Source organism: Xenopus tropicalis, chromosome 5 (genome assembly GCF_000004195.4).
Source record: "Xenopus tropicalis strain Nigerian chromosome 5, UCB_Xtro_10.0, whole genome shotgun sequence".
NCBI lineage: Eukaryota > Metazoa > Chordata > Amphibia > Anura > Pipidae > Xenopus > Xenopus tropicalis.
The window spans coordinates 103,059,718-103,073,426 of record NC_030681.2 but is presented as its reverse complement, the minus strand read 5'-3'; the positions used below and the strand labels follow the sequence as shown (position 1 = coordinate 103,073,426).

The 13,709-nt window shown below is 37.5% G+C and overlaps 1 protein-coding gene across 2 annotated transcripts in view; it reads left to right on the top strand.

Moving 5' to 3' along the window:
• masp1 (mannan-binding lectin serine peptidase 1 (C4/C2 activating component of Ra-reactive factor)) overlaps positions 1 to 13,709 on the top strand; it is a 50,364-nt gene that overhangs the window by 25,115 nt on the left and 11,540 nt on the right. Inside the window, 2 exon segments of one of the 2 annotated variants that reach the window (NM_001097405.1) lie at positions 1,402 to 1,476; positions 5,688 to 7,101. In NM_001097405.1, coding sequence (NP_001090874.1) covers positions 1,402 to 1,476; positions 5,688 to 6,544 — 932 coding nt within the window. In that variant the 3' untranslated portion in view covers positions 6,545 to 7,101. 2 annotated transcript variants of the gene reach the window in all.

Genomic DNA, 13,709 nt, shown 5'->3' with positions numbered 1-13,709 from the left:
TTTTTACATTGAACATACAGAATTACATACAAAGCAACTTAATAATTTGTATCTTGAAAAATACAGATGTAGTTGGATACAAGACCAAAGGGCAGATTTATGAACATTCAGATTTTAGTAGTTTTAGAGTTCTTTTAAACCACAAATAAACTCATTTCCACTAAAATCACTTATGTCTAGCCATTTATTAAATGTTTAGAAATGTTTTTTGCCTAATAAATCATGAATTTTTTGAGTTTCCGTGCAATTAGTTTGATCCATGATCTTTACTGCTAAAGACCACTATTCATGAAAACTGAAATATGAATGTTAGTAAATGGGCCCCTGAGCCTCTCAGCTGATTATACTGTTCTTTTATTCATAATACTGTTCTTTTGATCATAAACCACCAAAAGCTCAGTATATTTTGGCAAAATGGGTGAAAATACATGGAGCATGACATTTCCTTTTTCCAAATGTATCTGTAACTACCAAAGACCTGATTCATATCCATCATAAACCCTGTGAAGAATAAACATTAAAAATATGTGAATGTTCTAATATTTACTATTAACATTTTTCATATTTATCCCTATGAAGATTCTCATTCATCCAGGTCATGATATACAGTATCTAGTAGAACTGAAGAAGCCACTCGGATGAGTGGTGAAACGTTTTCAAGAAAAACTCAGAAAAGTCCAGTTGTTTTAGACTTAATTCTACTAGATACTGCATATTTATCCCTCATTTTTGTTTAGGAGGACTAAGCTAGCAGGCACCTTACCTTTATATAAGTTAAGGATTCTTAATCCTACATATAGGTACAACCAAGCTTTCTAAACCCATGAAGGACTGCCATTTGCCCCCCACGCCAAATTGCATGAGACAAACAAAATTGTGGGTCACTTGCAATTTGACAAGTGTTGCAGTCACACACAAAACAGTGGGTCCCCCCCCCCCAAACCCCCCCTGTATAGAGGAAGCAGATCCAGGTCCCCCGCCCAAGTGCCTGTGGTGTCTGCTTCCTCTATAATTACACAATTAAAGACTGCTATCAAGGTTTTTAGAATGTAGGTTTGCCAGGTTGTTAGTCATATAACCTTTCTTTAGGCGAGTTTTAAGAGAACCTTTCTCTTTCCCGTATGCTACGAGATACCAGTGTGACAGGAGGCTTTGCAATCATTTTTTCACATCTGTCACATAGCAATGAAACCGCTGTCTAATAAAAAAAAAGCAGTTTATATAAAAATATATATATTAAATATAATATTTTAATATGATGAATGTATTTTTTACCAATACCCATCCTAAAAGAGCTTATTTTTCCTTTCATAAAATGTATTAGCAGATAAGTTATTTTGTGGTATTTAAACTATTACCTATTGCCTTATAACATATACAGTACCACTATTTGTCCTTCAGGTGTGTATACCTGTGATGCAAGTGGAGAGTGGAAAAACCAGGAGACTGGAGCAAAGTTTCCTACTTGTCAGCCAGGTACCGACCCAGTTTGTCCAAATATTGCTATTAACAGCAGTCAAAATATGTCACATTGTTCATTTCATCATAAGTAGATCCAAAATATTTTGAGAAATTATTTTCAAAAATATTATTAGTATTATAAACATGTATATTGTTTTTTGTTGTTTTATTTGTCAAAGTTTTTCAAAGTTTTCTCCTTTAAAAGATCTAAATACCACTATTTATTTTAAATGGAGCAAGTGCTGCTGCAAACATTAAATTCATTTGGGTTATACAAAGGCTCAAATCAATGTGAGAAGTCTTAAACTTGAAGAAGCACTAAATGACTAATTGTGTGGCATTATTAGGGATTGTGCGTGTTTGTTCTACTTTAATTTATACGCGCGTTTTAGCTTAGTCATTCAACAGTGAAAGAGAAAACTAATTGAAATTTGTTTTTTAAGAGTGACATAATTAAGCCAACTGCATGTTATGACTCATTTGTAATGGCTACTTTTAGTTAATTTTTAATTTGCTAAATCGTATCACATAATCTGTATGAATTCAAATGGTGATTCAAACAGTTACGTTCAATATATTAATCAAATGAAAGTGGTAAATAGTTCTATTATGCAGTTTTATAATGAATTAGTCCAGCTACCCTTTACAGTCGCATCTCAACTGGATTTTGTTACTGTTTGTATAGTGTATAGTGTATGCTATAAGGTTTAAGGTGTATACATAACCAGTACTGCACACTAATACAATAACAAAAATACAAAAAAAATAATCATTTTATTCAAGATTTATCATACTGTTAATGCAATGTTGTATTCAAGCAACTACAGTATAATGTGTTTCATCTATGTGTGTTCAGTTTGTGTTTTCCATTGCAGTTTTAAGTTGCTGAAGGGTAGAAATAATCACTTAATAGTAATATACAAAGGAGCCTGACAAATTTCCTCATGGGCTTATTTACAGATAGGTAATCCCAGAGGACCCAAGGGTATCCCTTAAAATGAGAGGAAAGAATGTCTCTTCTGTAGGACTTTTTCCAGTCATAATAGTAAAGCTGTGGCTTGTCCTTGATGAAAATGTACTACAGGTATGGGATCCCTTATCCGGAAACCCGTTATACAGAAAGCTCTGAATGACGGAAAGCCTGTCTCCCATAGACTCCATTTTAATCAAATAATTCAGAATTTTAAAACTGATCTCCTTTTTATCTGTAATAATAAAACAGTACCTTGTACCTGATCTCAACTAAGATATAATTAATCCTTATTGGATGCAAAACAATCCTATTGGGTTTAATTAATGTTTTATTGATTTTTTAGTAGACTTAAGGTATGGAGATCCAAATTACTGAAAGACCCCTTATCCGGAATACCCTTGGTCCCGAGCATTCTGGATAACGGGTTCTATACCTGTATTAACAGGATGGATTCCCCCTTCTTTGAAGAAACATTTATATTACTTCAGAGGGGCTGTGGTAGGGGGCGTTCACCTTTACCCAGATCAACTAGGTTATATATTGTAATGATTTGTATACCACTAACATGTTCTTAACCTCAGAAACTACAAAACTGTGATAAATATGCAACAATTTAAGGGTAAAGACACACGGAGCTACTAGTAGCAGCTCTTTGACTAAAATAGACAATGCTGATCATTTACTGTAATTGTCTCTACATGTGTTTTCGCAGAGGCAATTCTCAGTATTGTCTATGGCAGGGTATTTTCTGGTGTTTAGTAGCCATGACAAGTAGCTGCTGCTAGTAGCTCTGTGTGTCTTCACCCTTAAACCAAAAAGGAAATGATATATGACAGATTTCTCTGTGATGATTGAATGAGTTAAAAATCCATACATATATGACAAACAGTACCAAATTACAAAAAGACAATGGTGAATGTTGACCAAGACACTAATTCATGTATATGTATTTATAAATACACTACTTATGTACGCAGCACTGTACAGCAGAACAATAAATTAATAAAAAGGGCTCATTGCAATAAATACAAAGTGCAATAATAAATACAAAAAAAGAAATGAATACAAAGTACAGGTGCATTATAGATTCCGAAGAGCTAAATGTCAAAGAGACAAGAGGATGGAGGTCCCTGGCCCATAGAGCTTACAATTAATGTATCCCACTTTAACTTCTCTCCCAAATATAATGGGGCCGATTCCCTTAAGTACGATAACGCTTATCGCATGCTTTTTTGCATTAAAAAGCATGCGATAAATAAGTACCAATTCATCAAAGTCATTTTGCATGCGTTAAAACGCATATCGTATGCGCAAAAAACACATGCATTATTTACCTCGCATTACATTAATTCTTGCATAGAAATAATATTAATGCATGATTCACAAACACATATGAAGTGTTAAACGCGCTAAATATCGCATTAGTCTGTGCGAAAATTAACACCTACTTGGGGCAGGCGACACTTAAAGAAAATTGTGGTTTGTGAGCTTTTGGCAACACAATAAGGACTTTTCAGTGGGATTTATTCAAGTCTGTGTTGGCCCTAGAGTGATGCATCCTCCAGTTTTCAGGGAAATGGTCATTTTCAGAAAAGTAGTAATGGTTACGTGCGTTAAATCGTGCGCTAATATAGCACGTGGCATAATATATGGTGCACAGCAGGAAATAACGCACGCGGCGGAAAATAACACAAGAAAACCGCTCATCGCGCGTTAAATAACGCAAAGAACATCGCGTCTAAATTATGATGCCTGTCCTTTTAGTGAATCGCGCGTTAAGTCGCAAAAAATAAGAAGCGATAAAATTTTTAACGCATGCTAATAGCATGCTCGTTTTAACATACTTTAGTGAATCGGCCCCAATGTCTTCTGGTGCCTTGCATTATATGTAATGTAATTGAACAGCTGTTTCCCATAGAGGCCAAATAGGTTGTAAGTATAAATGTTTGTAAGTGGTCATGGACCCACCAGATGTTCACTAAGTGGCCCAATCGCAGAAATGATAATTCTACCTAAAGGTGGCTTTGTTTCTTTGTGCATCTTTGGTATATGGTAGAAGGTAGATAGAATCACAGTTATAGAAAGAAAAAAATCCTTAAAAACTGTACAGAGTAAACCTTTCTCTTAAACACCTACTAAGTTAGTCAGTATACAGTGGGATTAATAGCATATAGATTGTGACCTGAAATCTTTAATGCCTATGAGTAAGTGCTGGCTATCTTTCATGTAATTATACTACTTGGAGGTGCAATATTGTTGTCAGTGAGGCTCTTTGCCTACATCCAAGTGCATATTTACAATGCAGCAGAACTTATGGACATTAGACTATTAAGTTCAGCCTAAAACCATAAAAGAATAAAAAACAAGCAGCTTTATACATTAATATGTCTACATTTTGCTTGTATTCTGAGTTCTAGAATTTTTAATCAGTAAGTATCTGACCTCCCATTAGCATCATTTTACTAGTTAATGCTTATAAAACCATGAAGTCATGAGCAGCAGCATTAATAATGTCTATGAATTTTGACAGTATAATGTTCCAGAAGCATCTTAAACTATATCTGCGCTAGACAACGTGACATTATTTTCCAGTCAGTCATGGTTTCCTAAGGAACCCTGGTGTTTATGAGTGATCCTTAGTCTAGGAATGCCAGGACATAGCTGTGGTTTTAATTTATATTTGAGCATTTAATAAGCGGTTATTACTTGATTTAGAAAATGTCAATGCGCATGAGATTGCACAGATGCAGCTTTTTCATATTCTGCCTGCTGCTTCATTCTGTTGTTGCAGTTGGCTCTCTGTCACCATTTTTGCAGTGGTTTTTGGTGATATTATGCACTGCAAGAACATTCCTCGAAGACTATCTTTTTATTACTAAAGGCTTGGAAGTTTGCATTCAATTTGTACACAGTCCTTTTGCTTCGAAGCTCTCTGAACTATATCAGAATAACCTATCATGGTGGAAGAGACCAAGCATTCTCTAGAAGGTATTCAGATTTCCAAATATGCAATGATGAATAGTGTCACTGTACATTGATACATCATTGCTAGTAGATTATGCCATTGCCAAGAACTGGATTATACAGGATTATACTAATTTGACACAGGGTTCAGACTAGCACCTATACTGGTATACAATTTGAATTTCAGTGGCAGTTTTGGCATAATCTGCATGAGTATATCTCTCATGGTTTTTGTGACAGAAGCCCTTTATTTATACAGTTTTGTCTCTTTTTATCTATATTCGTGCAGTGTGTGGGAAACCAACTCGACCACTCCCTGGAATAGTGAAGCGTATCATTGGAGGACGGAATGCAGAGCCGGGATTCTTCCCATGGCAAGTACTAATTGTTGTAGAAGATCTTTCACGAGTTCCTATGAACAAATGGTTTGGTGGTGGAGCTCTTATCTCAGACTCCTGGATACTGACGGCCGCTCATAACTTAAGATCTCAACGCCGTGACAACACAGTGATGCCAGTTTCCAAAGAACATGTCACTGTATATTTGGGTTTGCACGACGTGCGAAGTAAGATGGATGCAGTAAACAGAACCATAGAAAAAATCATATTGCATGAAATGTTTGACCCAGAGAGTTATAACCATGACATTGCTCTAGTCAAGCTGAATGAAAAGGTAATAATGAACCAGTATGTGATGCCAGTCTGCCTACCAGAGCTTGAGCATGAGTTGGAAGGTCCTCAGCCTAACACTCTAGGCCTTGTGGCAGGCTGGGGCATATCTAATCCTAACATTACTGTAGATGAAATTATCAGCTCAGACATGAGGACACACTCTGCTATTCTACAGTATGTCAAGCTTCCAGTGGTGCTTCATGAAGTGTGTAAGGAAAGCTATGAATCCCGCTCAGGAAATTATAGTGTTACAGAAAATATGTTTTGTGCTGGTTATTATGAAGGCGGGAAAGACACCTGTCTTGGGGACAGTGGAGGTGCATTTATTATGCAGGACACTGACACAAAGCGTTGGGTGGCACAGGGGTTAGTTTCATGGGGTGGGCCTGAAGAATGTGGGAGCAAGCAGGTCTATGGCGTCTATACTAAAGTATCTAATTTTGTGGACTGGGTAGATGATAAACTTAAGTCCTAAACTGGCCAAATCTAAACTATGACTTATAGCTGTTAGCCACAATATCAAAGCCCAGAAAAGAGTCAGACAATCATAGCTCATATTTTATAAAAAGTATTTATGACTATATTAAATAATGTCTGTTTGTTATATGTTTTTGCTTTTTTACACTGCTGTAGTAGAGTGTGAAAAATGGCATCATTCTGTTGTTCAAACTCAAAGCTCTGATAAGGCCAATGTTGTCTTAAGCATAATGCGCAAAATCCATTTTTTAACATTGTCTTATACAATGTATACAACTGTGAAATTCAATATTGATTGCTACAGTAGAGCCACATATTTGTGGAATAGTTGTGTTTCACTATAAAATGCCTCTGCCTAGCAAGCAGCATGGAATCTTCTATGCATATTTATACATTTACACTTGCATAGATCGAATGTTCAAAGTTTGAAAGTGAAATGTAATATCTCACGAACAGTTGTGCTTCTTAACAAAGCAGCTATTACACTGGTACTGTATTTCCAATTGAAAATATTTAGGAACCAAATAGTATAATAAAGAATTTCTGTTAATAAAACGGGAGGACTAAATTAAATTCCTTTTTAATCAGCAACAGTTAGAACTGCCATGGTTAAACTCTACTCACATTAAGTCGTGCAAAGGGTATTTTTGTATTTAAGACAACATACAGGGGATGATCTTTTTACTCACAAATCAGTTCAAAATTTCAAACCGACCTCTATGTTCTTAGTCCTCTTGGGTGCCCTTTGACCTGATTGATATCAGCCTTTTAACAGATTGGCCAGTCCTTAAGGTTCCCATACACAGGCCGATCTGAAGGTGTATGGGCACCTTTAGCCTACTGGCCAATCCATCTGTTATCAAGAAAATTAATCTGTATGCAGATTATTTTGCTATTATGTCATTTTGTATTTAAAATATTATTCCAGCATATTTACATATTTTAATGCTTTGTTTATGTTTTATTTATTACTGTTTTTTACAGTTTGGTTACATTAAATGGCTTGATATAAAACTTGTATAAAAAAGTAATTGGAAGTACACTGAAACCTTCATTTTACATACTCTGATTTTAAGTTGTAGATTAAAAATACCACAACTTTGAGTAGGGTAAATGCAAGGAAGCTCTGTAGACCCTACTGCTTTCAGCTGAGCTGAGATATTAGCTGTGGTATCCCATGGGATCACCATTGTATTTGGGATACTGCAAGTGCAAGAGGATTGCCAATATCAACTATGATCTTGTGGAGCCTACATGTATAGGGAAAAATCAGTGATGTGCTCTCCAAAGTCCATCTTATCTAGAAAGCCAGGCCTCATTCATTATCACTGCTGCACATACTGTTAAGGTTACAGAATACTGCAAACATTAAGGATATACACAGTTATTATTACAGTCACAGAATAACCTATAACCAGAACAGTAAGAATGCAATGTTTTGTCTTGGATACAAACAAAAGTATTTTATAAGCATTTGTCGAAATAGAAGCCAGTTTAGCACTGGAGAAACATGAGTATGTAAACACTCTCCAAACAACATCTGGACTTGCAGTTTTATATAAAAGCACTGAGGTATTCTGCAGAATTGTGCTTACTACGGGAAATATCTGCTTTAACAATTATTATAGTATGACTCTGTGCAGGCTGTGAGAAATGTTCATTGCTTTGGCAATCATTTTTTTAATTATTGACCATTTATGACCAGCCCATGCCTTCATGGCTGCCAAGCCAGACCTCCTGCTAGTTCCTTGTAAGAGACTTATATTATAACATAACAGGGCTGTGCGAAGAGAAAGAGAGACAAATGAGCTTTATGAAAGGTTTAGACTCCATTTAATTGGTTATTAACATACATCCCAATGGCCTCTATTTAGGTGTGGCGATCCCTTATGGAGCTTACCATAATAATGTGAGTGAGGTTTTAAGCAAATTGGAAAATATAGTGGCACTTAAAGCACAAGGAAAGGCTTAACCACTGGTGGGGGTTGACAATTTGCTATGCACCCCCCAGTGATTATAATCCCTAACCTCAAACCCCAGGCTGGTGCTCTTCTGTGCTGAAAGATGACTTCGGGTTCAATACCAGTAAGTGATCCACCATCTTGTCATCTTTCCCACAGTCCTGTCGTGGGCTGTGCACATGTGCAGCAGGTTAAAACTGGAACTTAGACGCTAAAAGCCAAACTTTTAGTTCTACTAGACCTGCACAGAGCCCATGGCAGCAGCAAAAACAGGAAACAACAATATGGAGTTGTTGTGCTCACTAAAACAGTACCCAGCTGTTTTTTTCACAAAGTGGCACAATGGCCTAAGGGTCTGAGTGATTATAACTGGGGGTGCCTAACATATTGGAACCCTGGAGATTATGCCTTTCCTTATCCTTTAACAGCAATACTTCTTCCAACCAAAGTCAGCAAACAGGTTCTACATTTCAGGGTTCTAAGTTATCCAATACTCAATCCTGTGTTTTCTGCCAACATGTGTTCCAGCTCACAGAACATTGGATGGCACGTATAGGGTTAAAACCCTTAAGTTAATGGCACACAAAGCAGTAAGGGCATTATAAGTGAAAAATACAAAAAAGGATGTCACTCACGATTCAGTAGGTGCAAAAAAGTAAGGGCATTATGGCTGCCTCTTTTTTTAAAGCAAAGACAGTATTCACAGGAACTTTCCTTTAAAAAAGGTTACATTAAGGGGGAGATTTATCAACATTCAAGTTGGATCTTTTTTCACAATTCAGGTTTTTTTTCCCTTAAAAAAAACTCGAATTCAAATGATGTTTTAAAACTCAAATGTCTGGTATTTATTAAGTGCAAAAAAAAACCTGAAAACCATCTAAAAGCTTGTGAGTTTCTATAGAAGTCATTGGGAGCTGGCCTAGGCAAATCAAGCCATATTGGCGAATTAACATTTATCAAGATATTCAAGTTTCTTATTATAACAAGTTTTTCTTATTAATAAATAAGCAAGTTTATTTGATTTAGAAAAACAAACACAAATTCACAAACTGAAAATTGATAAATGAGCTCATAAATGTGCACTTGGGCTGAGGTGCTGGAATGGATGTATGGTTTTGAATATGATTTCCCCTTTAAAACACTTCTACCAAAAGTAGTCTTTTAAAGACATTTCTTTTGCTGTTCTATCATTGTAAACTATTTTCCTTTTTATGTTTTTGTACATTTTTAGTGCCTACATTTTTATAATAAATATATATGAACGCATTGAATGCATTCTGTTGTCATTTGTTGTTGTTGGTTTTATCTGAACACCCAAGTGGTGTATGTTACTCTGTGCATTGCCCTCCCTGTCCAGTTTGGACTTTAATGTGTCAGTGATCTTACATGGCCCAAAAGTACTTACCTTGGGAAAAGCCTCCTGAGATAAGTGAATTAGTGCATTTGGTACATGGTAGATCAGGAAATGTGTAAAACATCTGTAATATTTTACTGAACATTCCATAGTCATACAGCGTAATGATTTATAAAAACACAGAAGAGCAGAGTGTTCTAGATTTAGGAGTAGTTCAAACTGTAAATGACTTTGTCATTTGTGTCTTTGGAAGGTTTGAACTGTATGGACTTACAATGTACCATGTATTTATTCAGCTTAAATTACTTTTTGTGCCACTGCTTATTGGAAACTCAGTATTAATGCTTCTTCAGTGAAAAATGTCATCAGGCGATTATAATTGTTATGGGGAAACTGATCAGAGCTTATACTAATAATGATAATTATCTCCGGTGTGGGCTTCTCAAAGAAACAATCAAGAAAATGTACAGTCATTGGCCCATGTATTTTTAGTCATTAATCACATTTTAGTCATTTTGTCTTTTAGATGTCGTTAGCTCTTATTAAATCTGTCGGTGTCATCAAACCAAGCTCGACATCTACAGGATTTTGCATTTTATTTGCTAGTCATTTCACTCTAGGGGCATTTCCAATTTTTGGGTCTGAAATCAAAAAATAAAGAAGTTATTATTATAGGGATATATATCACAAAAAACATTTTGCTTTATATGTGAAAATATGACTGATTTAGAAATCTGCGGCGATACCAAATACGTATAGTTTTATGGAGATTTCTTACTTGTATGTGTCAAAAACTCAGTACGCTACCAAAACTTCAAAGCACCGCCACAGAAAGCAGCAAATGTGCTTCAGATTTCAAGGCCAAAACATCTTCTAACAGTAGGTTCCCCCAGGAAACCATATATTTTTGCCACCGCACCACTGATTACCAGCCAACAGCAATCTGTCCCTCAGCTTAATATTCCATTGAACTCTTCAGTCTTGATGGACATTAAGGGGCTGATTAATGCTTGAGCTGTCGGGCTCAAGCATTCACTTCCTAAAACCACGTAAGTTGCTAAACTCATGTATGGTTTCTGCAATTGAATACGGTGGCTTGCTACCGATCATTTTTTCCCAGACAAAAAAAAAACTCAGCCAACGTTTAGGTGCCAAGCTCTTAATTTTTTTTTATTAAACTTACACCTGGTTTTAAGAACCGAATGCTCAAGCCCAGAGGCTCAAGCATTAATCAGTGCCTTAACATTTATTGCAGGAACCCCGAGCTGTAAGTGATTGTAATCACTAGGGGGTGCCTAACATTTTCACTTTCCTTTAATTAGGGCAATCCTGGAGCTACTGCCACCTCTGAACCAGACAGCAGCTCCAGGGCTCACAAAGGTGCTGCTGAGCCAAACAAATAGGGCACAAACCTCACTCTTAGGGCCGCGTTCCACCTGCGTTCGGCGCTTACATATTCCTGTGTGAGGACGGGCACATTTGAAAGACCGAATTGCGTTTTTTGAGTTTGGATGTATACTTGCCTGTAGCGTAACAATTTATTGCTATTATTCCATCTTTTATGTATAACTATTATGCATTACATGGTACATTCTAGCACATCTGAATAACGTTCAACTGAGTTAAATTACAGGACCCATTGGAGTAATCTTGAGTGCCAGACACATTAGATAACAGGTATGTTGAAATTTATTGTGAAGAACTAGATCAAAGGCGTTTGCACCTGGAATATTGGAAGTTTCTTTTTCAGACACTGACAAGTGTGAATAGATCATAAATTATACTGTAATTAGACAGTAGGTGTCCCAAATTGCAGGTATTTACTGCCTGAAGTCTTTCTAATTAACAGCTCTATATTAAATGAATTTCACTGAGCTGAGAAAAATTGGCATATTTTAGCTGACACAGAGTATCCTGCAACTTTTATTCCCATGTACAATTTTAATACAATGTGTTTGGCTATTTATACCAGTTAAATGGCAGTGGAAACTAGCAGCAGTCTGAAGGATACCTGATATACAGCAATTTCCAGGAAAATAAAATGTAACCTCTGTCATGTGTAGTCATAGTCAGTATATCCTCCTTTTTATTGGTCATCCTGTATTACAGACCACTATTATGTACCCTTGATTTTCAACAAAGGTGGTGTTATGCAAATGAAAAATGGTGCTTTTCTAGTGTAGAGTTCTTGTTCAAAAGCTGGAGCATAGGGGCTGACCCAGGGTAATAGACTGAGGAGGGGAGTTACAGTATTTTATCAGTCTTTTACCATTAGACAGTAATGTTCCAGGGATAGGTAACCAGTGGCCCCTAGTAAAAGGATGCTGGGTGTAAGTTTTTAATAGTATCTGGTGGGCCACAGGTTCCCCATGCCTGGCTGTTACAGCCATTCAAAGCCGTTAAACATTTGTAACCCTTTCTTGGCACATTCACTTAATACTGCGTTGTATGGCAGGAGATGTGTGTTCTCAAAGTGATATTGATACTGGGAACTGGGAACAGCGCAGTGCCTCCACCTAGTGGACACTGAGGAACACACCTCTAGGGGATTTCCACTAGGAAATAATAACACACAGTTTGCAGCAATATCAAAATTTATATAACTTTTGGACATAAACAGTAGAACAGCTTTGGGGTGACTGATAATCCTTTCCTGAGGAAACTTGGGAGGGCTATCCACAACTGGCACAGTCTCTGTACTTGCCCAGCCCACTTTGGATCCGGATAGACCCCCAACCCTTAAATCAGTTCAGTCCCTTCCCCAAGAGCTCTTTAGTCCCCCCAGGTAGCGCTACCTGCCCCAGAGTACCTTCCCTGTTGAAGGGGGTGGCTGCTCCCACGTAGCAGGCAAATGCAATACCTTTTCCTCCAGGGGACACACACACACAGAGTTCCACAGAGGATTTATTACACCTTGGCAGCCCAGCAGACTTTGATTCCTTTTAGTTTGAACTCACACAGTTTATGCTGGCTGCTCACTCTGGGACTCTTCCTCTGCACTGGCAAACAACAGCAGGGGCTCCCTTTATAAGGTGCTGGGCCCGCACTGGGGCAGCCAGCCAACCGGATCCCTCCCCAGGCTGTAGCTAGGCTGGATGAGATCACAGAATGAGAAACAGGGGACAGGGTTCTCTGATCCCCTACACCTTTTTAACAACTTAAAAGAAAAAAATGAGAGGGGATTTTCATCTTGCCGAAAATATACGCCACGTCTAGCATTAAGGTGGCCACACACGTGGCGTTCTGCGATGGTCGCACGAAAGATCGTTAAATCCGCCACTAACGTTCAGGGCTGAAACGGCAGATAAGGAGGTAGAAACAATAGGATTTCCACCTCCTTCTGCCGATTCAGCCCTGACGGCAGATTTTGCTCAGGAGCCTTCTATGGCGCCCGATCAGAATCTTTTAACCTGGCGATTGGCGAGTCGACCGATATCAGCAGCCTCCTGCATATCGGTCATCTCACCGACTTGCTATACACACACCGAAACGAGGTTTTGTACGATATTATCGGTGCGTGTATGGCCAGCTTTAGTCTAAGTTCAAGTTGGCTTTGTCGAGCATTGCTTATTGCTAAGTGTCTGAGGCTGATTACAGGCAGGGCACTCTCACTGTATGGAGTTTCTACAATCACCTCTACTCCTCCATGTATTCAAGTTTTCTCTCACAAAACAAAAGCAAACAGGAGGTTTAAATGGATACTGATTCATTTCGCTGTATATTGTATATGATTGGGATATTAGATTGTAAGCTCCACTGGGGCAAGGACTCATGTGAACAATTCAACTTCTATAAATATATTTAAGATCATATTTAAAGTGTCTAAAATGTACTAGCATCATCAGTAG